This window comes from Myotis yumanensis, unplaced genomic scaffold (genome assembly GCF_028538775.1).
Source record: "Myotis yumanensis isolate MYYU_CA2020_CCGP unplaced genomic scaffold, mMyoYum1.0.hap1 SCAF_7, whole genome shotgun sequence".
Lineage (NCBI taxonomy): Eukaryota > Metazoa > Chordata > Mammalia > Chiroptera > Vespertilionidae > Myotis > Myotis yumanensis.
Window position 1 is genome coordinate 18,129,146 of NW_027223758.1, and position 20,984 is coordinate 18,150,129.

The 20,984-nt window shown below is 42.3% G+C and overlaps 1 protein-coding gene across 4 annotated transcripts in view; it reads left to right on the forward strand.

The window, feature by feature from the left end:
• Positions 1–20,486, forward strand: part of DZANK1 (double zinc ribbon and ankyrin repeat domains 1) — a 60,704-nt gene extending 40,218 nt beyond the window's left edge. For 3 of the 4 annotated variants that reach the window (XM_070419860.1, XM_070419861.1, XM_070419859.1), the window contains 8 exons: positions 299–402; positions 2,359–2,433; positions 4,191–4,287; positions 5,360–5,460; positions 8,002–8,082; positions 8,614–8,741; positions 18,596–18,670; positions 19,341–20,486. In XM_070419860.1, the coding sequence (XP_070275961.1) occupies positions 299–402; positions 2,359–2,433; positions 4,191–4,287; positions 5,360–5,460; positions 8,002–8,082; positions 8,614–8,741; positions 18,596–18,670; positions 19,341–19,464 (785 nt within the window). In that variant the 3' untranslated portion in view covers positions 19,465–20,486. Of the gene's footprint in view, positions 1–298; positions 403–2,358; positions 2,434–4,190; positions 4,288–5,359; positions 5,461–8,001; positions 8,083–8,613; positions 8,742–18,595; positions 18,671–19,340 lie in introns of those variants that run through there. The other variant, XM_070419863.1, reaches the window with a different exon arrangement.
• Positions 20,487–20,984: the final 498 nt, after the last annotated feature.

Sequence of the window (20,984 nt, forward strand, 5' to 3'; positions counted from 1 at the left end):
TATCTCAATATGGTTAATGTAAACATAATTTTAAAAGAATAAAAGAAAAAGACCCAATGTGCAACAATCAAAATATGTTCTTTTAAGATTCTAGAATATTCTATAATTAATCATGTGTAAAAAGAAGCTGGGAACAAAAATGGAACTTATAGTACTAGCTGAGGTTCAAGTAAGTAAAAACCATCACAAAGTTTGGCAAAGGAAAACAACCTTTCTGAGAATACACGATCCACATCAGCATTTTCTTTCTTAGCCTCAGAAGAATTAACCATGTGGATGGGTTTCTCCTCTTCTTTAGGATACTGGAGAAAACAGTTGGATCACATCTCTGCTCACCTCAGGGCTTATACTCAGAACAACTCTGAATTTCGGGCCTTGATTGCCGAACCCAGGATGGGAAAGGTGAGTAGACTCTGAATGGAACTTCCACCTCACAGTGTCTCACGGAATCAGGCTGAAGTACCCTCTGCCAGCTTCACCTGAAATTGTACTTTGCTTGGCTCCTTTCCCTTTGCTGTCCTGCTTTCTACATTTCCTTACTACCCTCCCCTGCAGGCACTGCCTTTGTAAATCACCTGCACATGAGTCTGGTCCTAGGCTCTGCTCCTGGGCACCTGACCTAAGACAGTAAATTGTGAGCATCTCATGCTTTTAGATGCCACATGCTGTGGAAATCCTGATGGTCAGAGCTAAATGACCCAGAATAGCTTAACCCAGCCAAATTGTCTTCTTAAACCCTACATTATATTAGCAATAGTAATTATGAGATTTAACCATATAACAATATCTGTATCATATTTATCATCTCTAGTCCTCAAAACAAACCTTCAAGGTAGGAGTATTACCACTGTGGCAGTTTTTAAAACATGGCCACAGATTCTTCGACAGTCTTCCCTTTAGAAGATGGAATCTATATCTCCTCACCTTGAGTCTGGTGGGCTTGTGACTGTTGGACAAGGGTATGTCAGAAATGATGCTCTGGGAGTCCCAAGGTGTGGTCATATAGGCACATGGATTCCTCTCGTTTGGCATGCTCATCTCACAACTCCTTGAAGCCCAGCCATCCTGCTGTGAGAAGCCCAAGCCCATGGCGTGGCCACATTAGGTGCACCCGTCTGCAGCTCCAGATGAATTCAGTCCTCAAGTCATCCCAGCTCAGGAGCCAGGCAGTGAGTGATGAGACTTTAGGTCATTCCAGTTCCCAAACATGAAGCCACCTCTAGCCATGTGAGTCTTTGCAGCTGAGACCTCAGATGTATAGAACAAAAACAAGCCATTGCTGCTGGGCCCCATTGGAATCCATGAACATATAAAAATGGGAGTTGTTTGATGCAACTGAGTCTGGGATTTTTTACACTGCAGTAGATAATCAGAACAAACCCTACCTGACACCCAGGGACACTGGCTCAGAGAGGTTTGGTGATTTCCCTAGGACCGCACTGCTAGGTCTCAGAGGGATTCAGGCTTTGAAGCAGGTCTGTCAGGCCCCAAACACCATGCCCTTTATCTGCTGTTGTAAAGAGACACCTTGTAGAAGACCTATTCCTCTGTCACGAGACCAGAGGAACCTTTGAAAATCAACCTGTCTGCTCCTCTGCCACTAAAAGTCCAACATTGAAACTATTTCATGATCAAGTATTGCTCAATTTTCTTTGATCATCTATTTTGATGGTTAGTTAGTTTTTTTGGCCTAATCCAGCGGTCTGCAAACTATGACCTGTGGGACAATTCTGGCCTGCCATCCAATTTTATAAAGTTTTATCGAATCACAGCTATACTCATTCATTTACTTATTTTCTGTAGCTGCTTTTGTGTTACAATGGCAATGCTGAGTATTCATGACAAGCACTCTATGGCCCACAAAACCTAAAACATTTACCATATGATCCTTAAAGAATTTGCTGATCTCTGGTTTGATCTAAATCCCTCCCACTGCTTACAGAGAAAGCTGCTCAACTATAATCATTGCCTTTGATTGCCAAGACCTGGCCCCCAGGACACCTTTTCCAAGGTGGTGGCATCCAGCCATAGGGCTTGATTAAACTTAAAGCATGTCTCTTGTGTAAATTTGGATCTTGCTTCCTTATCCATTCTGGCAGTCTCTGCTCTTTAATTGGAGTATTTATTTAGTTTACTTATAATTAATGAAATTATAAATATGGCTAGTTTTGTGTCTGCAATTTTGCTATTTGTGTTCTATAGTATCTAGTTTTTTTTCTGTTTATCTTTTTTGCCTTATTTTGTGGTAATTAAATATTTGATTAAATTTACAGTTTAACATGAATTTCTTTGTTGTAGCTCAGGGCACTGAGTTCCATACCCACAGTTGTGACTCCTCTCTAATACTTTTTTTAAAAGCTTCTTTCTGCTACTGTCCATGAAGATGGCTATGAAGTTAGCATCAGGCTGAATTATGTTCAAGTCTCAAACAAGGTGAGTGAAACCTTCAGAAGTTATTTATTGGGGAATTGACTGAACTAGTAAATTATGGCTTATGATTTATTGAAGTGTTTCTGTGTAATTCATAGAAAGGAAAATTTCAAATATTATGGAACTTGAATTAGGCCAACACTTTCATGGATTTAGATAAATAACTGAGCTAAGCTTGAGAGAAGCCAGCTTTCGGGCACATAGTGATACAGTGAGAACAAGAATTGTCACCCACCCGATTGGGCCTGTGATTTTCAGCCTTATTCCTATTCACTGACATCTGATGGCAGGTCTGTGATACAACTGCTTTGGGAAAAGACTGACAAAACTGTTTGCTGACATGTACTATGACCTGTTTGCCTATAAAAAAGAAACCAACCGCTGTGGCCATGTCTCCTTTGGTCTGCCCTCTTATATGGTGACTGGGGCATTGCCACAGAGCCTGTAAGTGTGTAAGTGATATTGGCAACTTTAAATGTCATTGGACAAGAAGTCGAAATATACAAAAGAAGAATCAGTGGATTGAGAAGATGGGTAAAGAAGGCAAGGAAAAGGAGAGGAACTCCTATTTATTAGGTCCTGGCCATCCCCAGCAGGGTGTTAACAATGTCTTTAAAATTTAGATTCATGGGCCCTGCCTACCTCACAGGGAGGCTGGGCATATCCAAGGGATAATGCATATGAAAGTGCTTTGTAACCAAGTAAAGCACTAAATGCCATGTTTCTGGTGTGGCCAGAGCAGAGCTTAGGTCAGGGAGGTATTTCAGGAGAAGGGGAGTGAAGGACTTGGGACAGGGCAGGGGAAGGAGCTAAATGAGCAAGTGGTCACAAGTAATGTCTGGCTTTAGCTGGATCCACGAGGAGCTCTGGATTGTGAATGACACCACACAGTTGTCCCCAGTTGAGGCAGAGAGGGGCGGGGCATAACTTCTACGGTAAGGCAGCACCCAACTACTGAGGGCAGGAGAAGGGGGTTAGCTGTGAGCTGTTAGCAACCAACACAGCAGCTGACCAGTTAGGGGGAACTGGGTGGGCACCAATAGCATCTACAACATGCTATCTATCAAGTAGAAGGGGAGTAAATATGCCCAGGCTCACTGTTTTTTCTTAGCCTGCACTTTGTGTTCAGAAAGTAGCAGGTGATTCCCTATGGCAGGAGCCGGCAGCCACGTGAGGGTAGGATGGATACAGGATTTCAAGCCTGGCCTATGTATTATCTGTCCTCATTTTATAAACATCTGTTTCACCTCGTTTTACTTTCACAACATCCCTTTGAGGCAGGTCATAATATTTCCACTTTGTGGGTGAGGGAACTGAAAGGCTCAGAGAAGTTAAGCAACTTGCTTCTTCCAAGATCCCTAATCTAGTAAGTGACAGAACCAGGATTTAAATTCTACAGCCTAAGCATCCCCACCCTGCCACCGAATTCCAAGACACAGAAAGGTTTTAAGCAGAGTCAGGACACGGTTACTTATAAAAAGGGTGAGTGGGCAGCCACATGGAAGGTGGGCTGGCAGGAACTTGTTGGGAGGCTAATGTGATAATCCCGGTGTGAGGCTGTAATGACCAAGAGGAGGGGCCAGACTGAGGACCTGTTTAAGAGGCTGAATGAACAGAACATCCTGGGTGTGACGGAGTTGTAGGAAGGATGTCCAGGTGTGGACAGAGTTGTCATTAACAGAAAGAGGAACAGGTTGGCAGGGAGGTGTTAGGACACAGCAGCCTTATCATCACGGTGCTTGCATTTTTTTATTGGCCAGAACTTTTACCTGAGTAAGGCGATGAATTTCAGCGACCACTTTCTGAGCACTGTCACCGAGGGTGGTCACGGGATATTTGGCAGCAGGTATAGTTTGGGTAAGTTGTGCCCTTCCATTGATTTTATTATTTTTTTTATAAGTACATTACTATTAACATTGGTACAGTAGATACTATTCATTTATTTACTAGAGGCCCGGTGCACCAAATTTGTACACTGGGGAGGGGGTCCCTTAGCTTGGATTGCAAGAGGGTGTAGGCCAGGCCAAAGGACCCCACCAGTGCATGATCGGGGCCGGGGAGGGACTCGGGAGGTTGGCCAGCCAGAGAGGGACCGCGGGAGGGCTCTCGGGCGTGTCCGGCCCATCTCACCCAGTTCCGATCGGCCGGACCCCAGCAGCAAGCTAACCTACTGGTCGGAGCGTCTGCCCCCTGGTGGTCAGTGCATGTCATAGCGAGTGGTTGAGTGGTGTTAGCATATCATTAGCATATAACGCTTTGATTAGTTGAATGGCTGACTGGCCGACTGGACACTTAGCATATTAGGCTTTTAGTATATAGGTTTTGTAAATATATTTTATTGATTTCAGAGAGAATCATTAATTGCCTGCTTTCTGCATGCCCCCTACTGGGGATTGAGCCCGCAACCCAAGCATCTGCCCTTGACCGGAATCAAACCAGGGCCCCTTCAGTCTGCAGGCCAACACTCTATCCACTGAGCTAAACCAGCTAGGGTCCTCCCATTGATTTTAAAGCCATTAAACAGGAACACACTGACTTGGCAAGGATGGCAGAATTGCTTAAAATTTGCCAGCCCAACCATATGTCTTACTTTCATGTGCCAGCCATTTTATTTCTCTGGCTTCCCTGAAGGCAGGGGTGAGACTTTTGAAGTCTTTCACAGGCTTAGGGAGATAAACAGGGGTGGATGCTCTTTGGGGACTAAAAACTATAGTCATTTCTATTCTTCTCCTCCCCCCTACCCCCATCCTCCCTGGTCCTGGACTGAGATGAATGGCTACTGGAATCCTTCGTACCAGATTTAATCAAACAGAAATTTCTACAAAATCTATTTTATCCTCTTGAGGAGCATGGCACTAGACTCTAGTTCTCTATCTGTAGGGAGAGGCTGGGGGGCATCATTTTGGTCCACAACTCTTTGTCATTCCAGTGAGCGACTACTGCCATAGCACCTCAGATACCACTGAAAAAATCAAGAGGACGAAGACTTTCAAGACCAGAACATTTCAAGAAAGGAAGGAGCAGCTTACAGTATGTGTATCCCTTGGTCCTTAACAGATGTCTTCTTTGGCCTGTCTACTTAATGTTTTATTTTGAGATTTTTTGTTTAATGGAAGAAAATTTTTTTTCATTTTTTGTTCCTTTTTTCATGACAGTTTGTATTGATTTTTTGGAATCCTTTAAAATATCTCAAGATGATTAATTAGAATTATTTAAAAATTCTCATCAGTGTCCTGAATCACCTCTGCTTCCTCTGGTGTCAGTTCTGTGTGCCCATCTTTCTCGTTCTTATTTTTGGTTTGTCTCAAATGTGATGATCCTTGGTTGTCTGGTCACATTAACAAATGAAGAGCTAGTTTGATTCTCACAAGCACCTGGCATGGGTGCCCAGCATGGGTGGGTCTGGAGTCTCTGTGTGGGTGGATGGGCATACTTGGGGCTGGCTTCCCTGGAGGGTTGTGGGCAGGGGCAGGAGAAAGTACAAGAAGGCCTTTCCTCTGGTGGTGAGGGTGGTGCTTCGAAGTACTCCAGTGTGAACTGTCTTCCAGACCCTTCCCTATGTCTGTCATAGAGGTTGGGGCTCTGCCCTTCTTGGGCCCCAGTGCTCCCAGGAGGTGCCTGTGAGGCAAATCATGAACTCTCTGGAGAATAGCTATCAGGGTTTAAGCAGAAAGCAAAAGCCTCCTGTCCTTGCATTGGAGAGGAGGACACCAGCCATCTCAGCTACTTACAATAACGCCCTCTAATGACACACTCATGATGCGGCCCAGCACTCAGCTTCCACCCTCCTTGTTGATTAACTTTGAGCATCCGCAGGGCTCCCTGAAGAAAGCACATTCACCCTGGTTTTCACCCGGGTTTTTTCTTTGGTTAGATTTCCTTGTCAGTCAGATCCCATCAACTTTCAATCTCTGGATTCCTTACCATTTCTGATCCACTGATGGCATCCTTTCAGAGTTTCCACAGCTGGTAGAGTTTAAATAATTTCAGCGGGAGCTTTGCAGAAAGAGACAGTGGGTGTCCTTGCTCCGTAAACCACCTCACCTTGTAGTCAGTCCTCTGGCTGCAGCAGAGAACAGAGAAGCTTGGCAACAAGCGCAGAGCCTGGGTCTCCAGCTGGCAGTAGGGATGGACACAGTGTCAGTCACGCCCTCCAGCTTTCAGTTAAGCCAGGCCCGCAGGGTCCTCAGGACGCACAAACCCGCCGCCTAGCTTGCATTGTGATTCCTCTGGAGGCAGGGACTCTGCTGTTCATCTTGTGTCATAAACACTAATAAATTTGGGAAGAATACCTGAGAATTGTTGTAAACTTAATTGCTTATGATTCCTTGTACTCTACCTTTGAAATGTTGTCAGAAAGTATAAGAGAAGTATAGGATTCCATAAACTTCATAACAATTTTACCATTTTGGAAATTCTACCCAGTTATTCTGTACATGATCTGAATCCCCCAGTGTTATGTGCCTTTATCTTCTCATTCTCATTTAGGGAACAAGTGACAGAAGCTATACCATCTCTTCATTCATCCAGTGATTACTTTTGAGCACATCTATTCTATGTGCAGTTCTAGGTGTTGAAAATAAACAAAAGCCATACAGGTCTCAGACCTCATGAAGTTGACATTCTAGTACATTTTTCCCATAAGGAATGGAATTCAGTATAAACAACTGCCCCCACCCTCCGATGGATTAGAGCACCTTGTTCTGAGCTGCTCACTGGGAGGACACAGGGTGAACCTTGCATCTTCTTCCAAAGGCTCAGAGGCCCTGGCCAGTGCCCTCATCCCTGTGGCTTCCAGGGAGCCAGGGAGGGGTGGTATTATTTCCGCTTTATAAACCGAGAAATGGTGGTCCCGGAACTATCCCATAGTCACCCCTGGGTGGGATCCAGTGGCAGAAACATAATAGAGGTAATGTCTCCTGCTTTCTAGACTGCTTCTTTTAGTCTTCCAGTAGCCAGCATTTGCACTCCTTTCTCCATAAGGAAAGATGATATAAAGATAAATTTCACTGCATTTTGAAACTATAATAATAAAATCTTCAGATTTCTGATGATAGGTAGATGGGAGGTTATTTTCCCCCCAAGCAAGAGGTTGACTTTATTGGTTCACTCACACCTCAGGTGCATGTATTGTGAACTGTCACACTTAGGCTGACTTTGAGCACTTTATACCAGCATGCAAAGTAAATTTTAGGATTCACCTGGTTGCTTCTCCTAGAAATAGTCATAAAAAACTAGTGTGGCGTTTCTTGGTTTTGGTAAGATTTCTCCTTGCATCCCTGTCTTTAATAATGTAAAACAATGTGAGTGTGGTGTCCTTCATCAAGGCAGCGTTTCAGAGACCAGGAAAATGTACATTAGGTGGGTTTTTTCAGTGCTGCTGGCTGTTGGAGACCACACACACACACACACACACACACACACGCTCTGCTCATGCTCCCCTGTCCCTGGGGCTCAGAACTTAACCCTGGAGAGGAAACATTTACCTCGAGGGTTGAGCCTGGGTAAGAGGGACTTGACAGTAAACGTATTTTGCGGCGGCGGAAATGACCACATTCTGTAATGCTGCAGCCCGAAAACAGGCTCCTGCTGAAGGAAGTCGGACCGACAGGGGAAGGAAGAGTCTCTGTGATTGAACAGTTGCTTGATGAAGTAAGTGCAACCGAAGAGCAAGTCTCCCTGGGGGTTCCAGCCTGTGTTTCATCTCTGTCTCTTTCAGATGGAAGTTCTGTCCAATGTTGTGATTATCACAGGGCCAGTTAAATTTTTTAATGCTGGGAATCGATTAAATGGCAAGTCCAAAGCTTTACATGAATTGTTGTTACCTGTTGCTAGTTTTTATGACAAAGGAAATAGGCAGAAAAGTGCATATGAGCCCAGATAACGTGCATGAAGGTGGACAGAATCCCTGGTCTGTGAGATCCCATGTGACCGTCATGTTTCCTAAAGAAGCAAGGTTGTCTGGGTGCCTACTCCTCCCGATGTGGAAACAGAAGTTTTACCACCCGAGTGACATGGCAGCTCTGTCTGTTCTTTGTTGGGTCTCGGGGTTCCTGATTCCCTTCTCTGTGGATTTAAAGCCGTTTAGTTCCATCAAGGATGTTTGTTAGTGACTAAGAAGGCGATTAGATGCTCCTGAGTGCAGGGTTTTGTGGCAGGCTTGTCCTTTTCCATGTGCTGCAGGGAGCAGATCCCAACTGCAGTGACAATGAAGACCGACCCGTTATTACCGTGGCTGTGATCAATAGGCACCATGAAGCAATCCCAGTCCTCGTGCAGAGAGGAGCAGACCTCGAGCGGCCGTGGGGACCGTAAGTGAGACACAATGGAGGAGAGTTCTGGCGCCATGCGGCAGCCAGCCAGTACCTTGAGCTCTGCTGCAGCAGGATCAGCTACATGCATGCCCTGTGCAATTCATCCACTTAGGCACCATCCGCACCCATTGTGGCCTTAGTGAGAGACTCAACCGCCCATATTTTCTAAATCTGGATAGAACGAAATCTTCAAAATGGACCTTTGGATTGCCTAAATTTTAGTAGCTTTTATAAAGGATGGTACATTTTGTTAATTCATGAATTGTATACTATCGTGGGGCTGGCAGGTTCTTAGTGCTTAGGGTGTTAACCAATGTTTTCATCATGATCTGAATTGTTAAGGTCCATAAGAGAAGAGAGCCCCACAGGAATATACCCATGAAGTTAATGCACAAAGAAAATGATATACAGTTGTCTCACATGTTAACATCATTGGGGAGGAGACGGGTCCATCTGAGTTCACCACATAATCTCCTGGTGCCTTGGTTTCCCCAGCTGTGAAGCAGGACAGAGTGATGCCAAATCATGTGTGATGACTTTGTTACCTACTGTCCTAGTCTTGGTGCTGTCCTGCCTCTTGACCTCTCCCAGCCTGTGTTCCTGTTGCTCTCTTGCAAATAGTAGGAAACCTGGGGTGGAAAGTTTCTTGAGTATGGGTCCTTCCTGTTAACTGCCTATCCTGCTGACCAAGCTGTTGAACTAGAGGTCTCGAGGGGCATCCCAGGTGTCTAACATTACTGCCTCCTGAATTATTATTAAGACAGGGCCGAAGCCCAGGTCTGTGAATCATACTGCTGAGTATCTCAAGCCAGCATAGGGGACAAAAGTTCAGTAGTTTTGCTTCTGTTTTTCTCTGTTTCAAAATTTCTTCTAGTGTTTTTATTCAAAATATATCCCTCTTAATTTTTGATGTGCATTTTTATTAGTCTTTGCCCAAAAAGACAGCTATACTATACCAGTAGGCATGACCCCCTTTTTAGTTTTATTTTATAGCAGGATTTTGGCACATTGGTGTAAACATTTGATGGCTGGAGTTTACTTTCTTAAGTTTTTGTAGGGTTCATATTCATCATACTCTGTCAACTTCTTTATCCCACACTTGTATCATCATTAGCTATAAAAATACTACTACTTTGTTTTGTGTGAAGGTATAGTTTATATTTGTATAATTCAGATAATCTTTTCTTATAACATTTAAGTATGTTATGGTTAATACAAAAATATATTGAGCACATTTTGAGCTGATGCTTAAGTCTGATGAGTCCTAGCTTTATGAAAAACCCAGCTAAGAGGATGAAACTATTCTGGATGGGCAACAGATTCACTGGTTTTCTTTGGTGTTCTTCAGTTTTTATTTTTGCTTCATCACCATTTGAACCCACCATGTCATTTATCCATGTGATCTCATTGCATTTCTACTAAGTCTGTGGTTATGCCATCTGTCTCAAGGGTGTATAATAGCCCTTTGCCATTCTTACTGCATGCTCCTGGGTACTATTAGCAGAATTTAGCTCACATGGGGAGGAGGGAGGAAAGCTAGACTGAATGCCTTCCCCCTAAATAGAGCTCAGAGATCTCTTCTTCCTTTTCAGTTTATGCCAATAGAGGAAAGCACATTTTTCCACTGGAAGCCAAATGATGCAAGTCTGGTTTATATTTGTTGGTTTGAAGTATTTAGGCCTAGGTCAGCCTGCCCTCTGCCCCACAGCTGGACCTCTGTGGATTCAGGAACATGATCTCAAGTTTCCATTCACCCTACTGCTCTTCAGGTAGAAGCCAGCCGGAGACCTGGCTATCTTGGAGAAGAGGCCCAGTGAATTGTCCTCAGCACACCCGGATTGAAATGCGCCTTCCCTCCCGGGCATGTTTGGCTAGTGGAGAGAAGCAGCCCCATTGGCTTCCACATGAGGTCACTTCCATTAAGGAGGTTGGCAGGTAGCAGAGGCCCTCCCTAGTGTTTCTGTTTACCATGTTTGTATCATTTCTATCAGAATAAACTCATATTCAACAGGAAGGAAAAGGCTAGGTACACATTCTCCACTGAAGCTGATACCTCTTCGCAGACTTCAGAAACAGACTCAAGGTCTCACTGGGAGAAGGACACAGAGGAGTGTTGTCTGCTTTGGACAATATCTGCCCTTCTTCACGGGAGTTTCAGACAATTAATCTCTCAGATCTGCTCCAGGTGAAGAAAATGCAACCCGCAATCTATTTCTTAGAGGTTCAGCTGTGGAGATTTGTTCTGTTAGTGAGGTAATTCAAGATTTACAAAGAGAATGTACCTTAATCCACTATGATGCTTAGATTTGAATAAACAGTTTGAGTTGTTTGTTCGTTAAGAGTAAAATTTCTTTAAAATACAAATTCCAGGAACACGAAGGTATAACTACTGTACAAAACATGTTCTAGAAGGTCTGATGAGAGAACACCGCTATTCGGAGGAACAAACTCACAAACTACTCTGAAGCATGGGGTTCTGACAAGGAGGTGTATTCCACCCAGCACACCTTCCATATATTTATTTTATTTTATTTTTTCCATCACCATTTATCCCCTCTATGCCCTTTTCCACTTCCTCCCTCCCTTCCCCCTACTTTCCATATTTGAGTTAAGTTGTTTGATGAGCAGTATACAAAATTAGAATTGGCAAAGTCACAATTCATCATTTCCCAAAACTAAACTGTAAATGGAATACACACTCTGCTCTCAGATTGGGGAGAGTTGTGAAGAAAGACGATCATTATGTCTACTTAGGAAATGTGGCGACTCCATCGGCATATCTAAGTTCAAATGGTAAGTGTCTTATAAAGACCCAAGGAACCTGAGGGGTGAAGTGGCAAACAGTTAAGCCATATGCTACTAGGGAGAAGGAAAGCTGAAAGATACGGAGGAGATTGGTGTCACTGGTGTGACTGAGACATCCTTTGTCAGTGCTCCCATCACATGCTGTGTACCCCTCTGCCTGCATTTACAACTGGTACCCTGAGCTCCTGGAGAGAGGACCCTGGCCCTGGCACAAATGGGGACATCAGGCTGGCATTCAAATGTGTGCTGAGTAGATGAACAAACGATCAGAATGACTGAGAGGCAGGCAGAGGTAATCCAATAGACCTCATGAAAAGTGTAAACTTAGAAGGTGAGCGCTGGAAATTCTGCTCTTGGGGAGAGAGCACATAGACTCCTCTGTGGTGACAGAGAACAGGGTAGAGCAGAAGAGAGCAAAATGTAGAGAAAATGAGCATATTCTTCTTGCTAGGCCTTTTTATCCATAAAATAGAGATAATAATACTTACTGTCATAGAATTGCTTGGAGGAGAAAATGAGACCATGTATTTGTAGTTCCTATGAAGAGCCTAATAATTGGACATTAATAAATGGTAGCAGGCTTTGAATGGGAAATATGGACCACACAATGAAACCCAGGGTGAAAGGTGTTAGAACTGGTTAATACAATTTAAGTTAGTTTAAGTTCTATATTCTATTACTCTTAATAGATATCACCAAGTCTTCCTAGGCCTGAGTTTTCATAATTAAGAAAGGGCATGTTATAGTCTTTTAATATATCAAATTCTAAGAAGTTGGACTTGATAAGAGCTTCTCATAATTTACTGCACATACGAATTATCCAAAGACCTTGTTAAAATGCATATACAGTTGATCCAGGAGGATGCCACTTTCCCAGGTACCATAGTTCGAGTAGTGAGGCTATAGAGACTGTTCTTAACACATTGTGGACCAGTAGTTCTATTGCTAGCTTTACCCAGTGGCCAGATAAGTTTCTATTGAATGAGTACAAAAAAGTTTTACATAAATGTTAAAGGCACACTTTAAAATTAAATACCCATTGCATTTTGAAGTTATTTATTACATGTTCTTACAAGCTAATATCTTTTTAAAGTATGATTGGCCACAAGCCTTAGAATAGAAAACACGAGAATTCTCGTGATCCATCCACAATGTGTTAATATGAATTGAGCTTTTACGAGACAGCCCAACATGGCACTTGGTAAGGAAATGGCCTCATAATGCTATTGGACACTGGGGATTTCCTCCTGTACCTGAGAGGTCAGTTATGTTGACCTGATAAAAATAATAATGATAATGATGATGATGATGATGATGATGATATAATCAACACCACCAACAACAATATGAAGACTGATCCCCAAAACTTAGTTGCTTGAAGAAACTATGTAGAACCAATGGGCAAACCTTTGGAAATTCTGACATAAGGCACATTGCTTTGACACTTCCATCTATTGCCTCTTAGAAAATAGGAGGAAAAAGACCATTCAGATTTGCTTGACACCAGGAGCCTTGGCCAAATAAGTTATTTAATAACAGAAGTCATGTGCACGATAAGATTTAAAACTAGATAAGATCTCGAACCATTAGGGTGTTTGATGCTTTTGGAGTGCTGTTGCAGTGAAAATCAGTGAGAGTACTCAGTTTCTCATTTACTCTGGAAAATGGAGAGCCATCTATTTAAGTGGACAGTTCAGATTCTGGTGCCCAAATCAGAGGATTACCCTTCCACTTCTGTATGGGGAGGGTCATAATTATATTTACCTGAAATTCTTGCAACTCATATAGGCTTCAACCTTGGAGGCAATACTTCTTCCTTTAATTTGTCTGTTCATTCTTTTTGTGGATGTATTCATTTCACTAGTGGTTACTGAGCACCTACTGTGTGCCAGTTACCTTCTAGGTAATGGAGATACAGCAGTGATGAAGACAAAATCCTTCCCTCGTGGAGTTTACAGTTTAGTGGAGGAGACAGACAATAAACAGGCAAATGAATAAGTAACTTCAGAGAATAAGTGCTGCAGATAATAAAGTCAGGTAGAAGAATAGCGGGTGTGGTCAGAAAAGGATTCAAACTTACCCCCTTGGACCAGGGACACAGAATTAGTCTGGAACAGACTTGCTTTAGGTGCAGAGGACTATTGGAGAGGTTGTTCCAAAGTGAGATTTCCTTATTTATGATTAGTCTGGCAGAAAGATTTAAAAAAATATATGTTTTTATTGATTTCAGAGAGAGGAAGGGAAAGGGAGAAAGAGAGAGAAACATCAATGATGAGAGAGAATCATTGATCGGCTACCTCCTGTAAACCCCCTACTGGGGATCAAGCCTGCAACCTGGGCATGTGCCCTGACCTGGAATTGAACCGTGACCTAGTTTATGAGTCATGCTCAACTATTAAGCCACACCATCTGGGCTGGCAGAAAGATTTAAAAAATTTGTATTTGTTTATTGAAAACAATTCTTACATGCCAAATAATTTTTTAATTTTGTCAAAGTAAGACATGCACATGATTGAAAAGTCAAATCCTATAGAAGAAGAGATTATCAGTCCTCTACCCTCACTTCTTTTTTTGTTGTTTTTGCTGAATTTATTTTTTACCTTTTTTGTTGAGAGTATTATGGATGTCCTCCCTTTTATCCTCATTGTGCCCTCCACCCAGTTCCTACCCTGCCCTAGGCCTTCACCACCCTATTTTCTGTGTTCATGGGCAATGCATCTTTGCATATAAATTCTTTGGTTAATTTCTTCCTGCCTTTTCCCTCTGAGTTTGTTTCATGTTTCCATGCCTCAGGTTCTATTTTACTCATCAGTTAGTTTTGTTCATTAGATTCCACATATAAGTGAGATCATGTGATATTTGTCTTTCGCTGACTAGAAAGCTATGGTATATTTACACAAGGGAATACTATGCAGCTGTAAAAAAGAAGAATCTATTACTCTTTGAGACAGCATGGAGGGACCTGGAGATTATTATGTAAATGAAATATCATGTCCTCACTTCTTAATCCCCATTTCTTGTCCCTAGGGACAACTACATTGAAATATTTTGTTGTTGTTGTTTAGATATATATTTTATTTCAGAAAGGAAGGGAGAGGGTGAGAGAGATAGAAACATCAATGAGCCCTGGCTGGTTTGGCTCAATGGATAGAGTGTCAGCCTGCGGACCGAAGGGTCCCAGGTTCGATTCCAGCCAAGGGCACATGCCTGGGTTGCGGGTTCGATCCCCAGTGTGGGGCATTCAGGAGGCAGCCAATCAATGATTCTCTCTCATCATTGATGTTTCTATCTCCCCCCGCTTTCTCTCTGAAATCAATAAAATATATTTTTAAAAAAAGAAACATCAATGATGAGAGAGAATCATTGATCAGCTGCCTCCTGCATCCCCATACTGGGGATTGAGCCTGCAACCTGGGCATGTGCCCTTGATAGGAATTGAACCCAGGATCCTTCAAGTCCACAGGCCGATGCTCTATCCATCGAGCCAAACTGGCTAGAGCTACATTGAAATATTTTTTAACTTTCTTGGGAGTCAGCTACTTCTGTCACTAAATAATATGCTAAAACTGATAATTCCTGATTTGTCATGCTTAGGTATTGTCTATTGATTCTTGCCATGCCAGATGATGATTTGGCTCACTGACCCCACCTGACTATTTCTATCCCCATATTCATGTTTTAATCATTCTATTACTATTTTACTATTTTTGGTTCTTTTATTAATTTCTGCTATAAATAATGTTCCTAAACTCATATTTTGATTGCTATCTTTTTTAGATTTATTTGAGAGAGAGAGAGAGAGAGAGAGAGAGAGAGAGAGAGATTTGTTGTCCCACTCATTTATGCATTCACTGGTTGATTCTTGTATGTGCCCTGACGAGGGATCGAACCCACAACCTTGGCATATCAGGGTGATGTTCTAACCAACTGAGCTACCCGGCCAGGGCCTTGACCATTATCTTTCAATGGTATCTTTTGACTGCCTTGTATATAAATGCATATAACTCTATATTACTGCTCCCTATCTTTACCTCTTCCTCTTCTTCGTCTTCCATCTCACAATTTCTATTACTATTTTATTTCTATTATTATTTTTACAAGGCTGATCACAGTTATATTTTCTTGTGTTAACATAATGAAGACTCCTGTTCCTTGTGATTAGATATCCTAATTATAATTTATTCCAAGCATTGATTTCAATAGTTGAGAAGCACAAAGAGCAATTGCATTGTAATAGCTATATAAATATTGGTCGTTGAAGAATTAAGAGGTATGTTGTGATTACATTTTCTTCTTTGTGGATCGAGATAATGACCCCTAGACCACTCAAAGTAAAATTTTCTTATCAGAAATGCCAAATTGATTCTCTTTACACACCATGAATTATTCAAAATCCTGTCGCATTTCATATTCTTTCATAAACTATGACTAACATATAACTTTTGTATCTTTGATTTTCCTGGAATTTATGATTGCCTTTGTTTTTTTTTCAGGTTTGAAAAAGAACATAGCGTTACCAAATTCATAATCCTGTCTGACTTCCTACTTTTTCAGTGTCGTTCTTCTTAGAGACATTCTTCTTAGAGTACATTTCCTATTTGGATTTTGCCTGCTAGCTTTCCAACCCTGCTGTACAATGGTCATTGTGGGATTTTTATTTTATTGGAATTCACCTGTAGTTATTGTTCACATTTTCCTCTTTCTTGCTTTTGACCTTTGTCAGGATAAAGTGTGGCCTCAGGTAACTTCTTCAGAAAGCGTGTGTAGAAATAACTTTCTGAGTCCTCGAATGGCCTAAAAATGGCTTTTTTTTCTTCATTCTTGATTAATACTTTGACTACTATTAATTTGTGTTCAAAACAAAATTTCCTCAAGTCTTAGAAAGCCTTGCTCTCTTACTTTCTAGCATCCCACATAGCCATGAAAATTTTACAGCAAATTTTTGTTTATTTGTGACCTATTTGTTCTTTCTAGAAGCATTTATCTTTGATGTTTCACAAGGGTGTCTTTTTTTCATGTGCCATTTTCCATTCACCCAGTTAGCCCTTTTAAGTCTAAAAAGTCATGTTTTCTTCAGCTCAAGGGAGATGTCTTTTATCTCTCCATTTTTTTTTCTGTTCTCTCCTTCTAGAATTCCTATTAGTTGGATGGTGGACCTCTTGAATTGATCTCCTATATATATACTTTTCCCCATATTTTTATCTCCCTTTTCCCTTTTTCTACGAGATTTTCTTAACCCTTCTGTTTAATACTTTTGATTTCAACAATCATATGTTTACTTTCTAAGAGCTACTTTATGTTCTTATTGTTTCTTCTTCCTTTTTTTCTTGGCTGAAAACAACAGATTTATTCTTTTAAAGCTCCAGAGACCAGAAGTCTGAAATCAAGGTGTCAGAAGGTCATATTTTCTCTGAAGGCTCCAGGGAAGAATTATCCTTGCCTCCTCCTAGCTTTTCGTAGTTCCCAGCAACTCTTGGCATTCATTGGCTTGTAGCTGCATTACTCCAATCTCTTCCTTTGTCATCACATGGTTGTTTTCCTTCTGCCTCCCTGTGTTTATTGTTTCTTCTTCATGGCCTCATGTTTTTGTCTGATATTGTCTTCAATCATTCTGAGGATACCAATTAGATTTCATCTTTTAAAAATTTATGTTGCATGTTTTGGTTTTTCTCAGATGTCTGTGGTCCTTTGTTGTCTGTCCATATTAAAATGGGGAATATGCTAAATGAGTGGGATTCTGTGTACTTGAGAGGAGTTTGTCAACTGGAGAGTTTTGGGGTAGATGAAGCTGTTCTCAGAAGGAGACAAGTGGAAGACTTCCCTCTGGGCATGGTAATTGCTTACCTGATTTTTTTCTGGAGGCACCATTTATCTTTTTCAGAGAAGAGGTCAGCATATTTTTCTTTCCTTTGGGATAAATTGATGGCTGCAGGTATATTTGCAGGTGCAGGGGATGGAGTGGTGGTATCAGGGGAAAGAGCAGGTCTGGGAGAATGAAGAACTTCCATTGTTCATCCCCTTTCTAGTCCAATCGTGACTCCCATGTACCATCACTCCTGCCATCTCTGATCAGGATCCTTTCATGAGTTCTAGAATGCAGGTATCACCCCATCCTCCATTTCAGGCATCCACTGCTCTCTATCCGGGCCAAACCTGGCCAGGCAAGGTGGAGAGACAGTCTGGCATGCAGCAAAATATGCTGTCTCACCTCTAGAGCGTGCTCTGTGGGTTCTAAGATCGCTGTTTATTTTCATAGCCTACAAACTCAACTCACTGAAGCCAAAGTCATTTTCCTACACAAGAATAGGAGCCTCTGCCCAGCCTGTGTGGCTCAGTGGTTGAGTGTCTACCTTTGAACCAGAGGTCATGGTTTGATTCCTGGTCAGGGCACGTGCCTGGGTTGCAGGCTCAATCCCCAGTAGCAGGTGTGCAGGAGGCAGCTGATCAGTAATTCTGTCATCATTGATGTTTCTCTCTCTCTCCCTCTCCTTTCCTCTCTGAAATCAATAATATATATATATATTTTTTTTTAAAGAAATAGTAGCCTCAGCCCTGAAAGGTTATTATCATATAGACCAGTGGTCGCCAACCTTTCGGACCTCACGGACCACCAGTGGTCCATGGACCACCGGTTGGCGACTGCTGATACAGACAATGCCCAAGAGGTCCAATCCAGTGGTGATACTGTGTCTAATATGTTCCATAAACTTTGGCAGGAGATTTACTAAAATAGTGTTTATTAGCATTTGTTAAATCACCTACAAACCAGATCTTTGTGGGGTTTCTCACTTTAAGATATGAATGTGTCAGATAAATTTTTAAAAATACATAATAAAAAATGAATGTGTCCATAGACGTTTCACTTTCTACCTAACATCACAGCTTAGCCTCCATCAAAGTATTTCTCCAAGGGAAGCGGCAGTGAGGGGAGACTCAAGAGATTATCTCAATTTGTTAAAGAGGTCAGTGGGTGAAACCAAGGCCCCTTTGGTCATGTGCTCCCTCTCCAGTTTTTTTAGCCAGGGTGATTTTTTTTCTCCAAACAGGTACCAAAATACAGCTCTTCATGAAGCAACTCTGCTTGGCATGGCAGGAAGGGAGTGTATCGCTGCTTTACTGGGGTAAGTTCCCTGGCCGCTTGGGGGACTTCTGAGGGCCACAATGCTTCCCCTGCTGACCTGGGGTGATTTCAGAGGGCCCTGGTGCCTGAATGTATAGTTAATCCCGTCAATGGGGGCCACCACTCACCATGGCTACTGGGACTAGAGCTTTTTGTTAATATATTTTATTGATTTCAGAGAGGAAGGGAGAGGGAGAGATAGAAACTTCAATGCTGAGAGAAAATAATTGATCGGCTGCTTCCTGCATGCCCCCTACTGGGGATCAAGCCAGCAACCTGGGCCTGTGCCCTTGACTGGAATGAAACCCGGGACCCTTCAGTCTGCAGGCCGGCACTCTATCCACTGAGCTAAACCAGCTAGGGCCATTAGGAACTTTTAAACACGCAATTAAGATGTTGCCCACCTCTTAAACACCTTTAGTTGTAGGACTTTGATGCAATGAGGACCAAGAGCCAGGATTGGCAATTGAACGTCTGAAATCAGGAAGTCCCTCAAAAGGTCTCACTTGTTTAAGAGCCACCCTTGAGGCTGAGGGTCATGGTGGCCTCTTGGGGACAGAATTGGGAAGGTGGGGCCAGGAGGCTCCCGGACTGGCCTTCGTGTCAAGAAAGAGCCAGGCGCTCAGGTCCAAGTGCCTATGTCCTTCAGTTCACCCCCATTCCTTTCCCAGATGCAATGCAAGCATCCGAAAGAAGAATATTAGAGGCCACACGCCCCGTGACCTGGCTCTGACAATTGGGGATGACCTCATCACCTCGCTCTTTGCTGCTAAGCTGGGCCTTGATGACTATTAGACGCTAGGGCCTCCACGGAGCTTCACTTAAAGAAACCATCCAGCTCTGGCAGTTCTTTGCTCGTTTCCTTCTGAAATGTGTATTTGAGGTTTGGTAATTGTGGTTAAGATGAACTCAGATGTTTTTGTCTTTTAATTATATGACAGTGGAAGCATGGGTATTTCCTAATGTGATGGTGATGAACTTGATGCATGTCTTATTGCTGCTTGTTTTAGAATTTCTTTTTCAATAGATAATAATTGCACAAAGCTCAAAGCTAAAAAGAAGTGTTGTGTAGTGAAAAATCTGCTTCCCATCCCTGTCCCTCAGCCACCCACTTCCCCTCCTCAGAGGTAGCCAGTGAGAGTATCAACTGTGTCTTTCCAGAAAAAGTATAGGGTTGTATAAGCCGTGTGAGTAGTGTATGCATGTGCAGGTAAAGTAGGCATGAATACAAATATAGATAACACACACATATATCATCAGTGTCTGGTGATATCCCCTCTTGTGAGACAAGTAGTAGTGAACTACATACTGTCCTGTCTTGTTCTTTTGCTTAATGTGTCTTATAGGTGGTTCCAAATTAGTATATAAAGACTGAGTTTATTTAAAAATGTTTTTCTTTTTTTAATATGTCTTTTATTATTGAAAGCATTACAGATACTCCCATTTCCCCCCCTCCTTTGCCTCCCTTCTTCCAGACCCTACTCACCCCCATGTCTTCACTACTCTAGTGCCTGTGTCCATGGGCTATGCCTATAAGTATATAAGGTCTTTGGTTTATCTTTTCTCGTCCCCCCCGCAACCCCACATTGAGGTATATCAGTCTATTCCATGTCTCTATGCTTTGGGTCTTATTTTGTTGGTCAATTCATTTTGTTCCTTAGATTCCACAAACAAGTGAGATCATGTGATATTTGTCTTTTTCAGATTGGCTTATTAAAAATGTTTTTCTTGTGTTGAACTCGTGGATATTCCTATTGTTATGGCTTGTAATTTGGTGACAAATAAGGTTTAAATAAAGTACTTGCATGAATGCCTAATTTTGACTTATTCCTTTTTTCAGAATGTTATTTCAGTCTTTGGTGATTGAATTGTGGAGTCCCTAAATTGTTTCCTTTAATGTATATAACAAGAATATTCATTAATATAAAATAACTAACTTAGCACAATAAATAACAGACTTTGTTAAGTGGTTGCTATCACTACCTGCACTTTATTTCCTGAAAGTGGTGGCTGTCTATAGGGAGGACAGACATAGTCCTTGGAATCCAAGCTCCCAGTGGAGTCGGGTGGTGCCAGCACCGTCTTCCCCTGGCACACCCTTGGCAGGCTGTGTTAGGACACTGCAAGGATAACCAGTGTCTGCAGAGACCCATGGAGTGTGATCCTCTGGTTTGGTGTCTGGGGATGGACTTTGCTTAGCCAGGACCACCTCTCCCAGAGTTCTCTTTCATTATGGATCAGTCAGGGTTGGCCGCAAGGTAAACTGCACAGGGTTCGAGATTTAGAAGGTGGCAGTGAAACAATAGCCATCACTC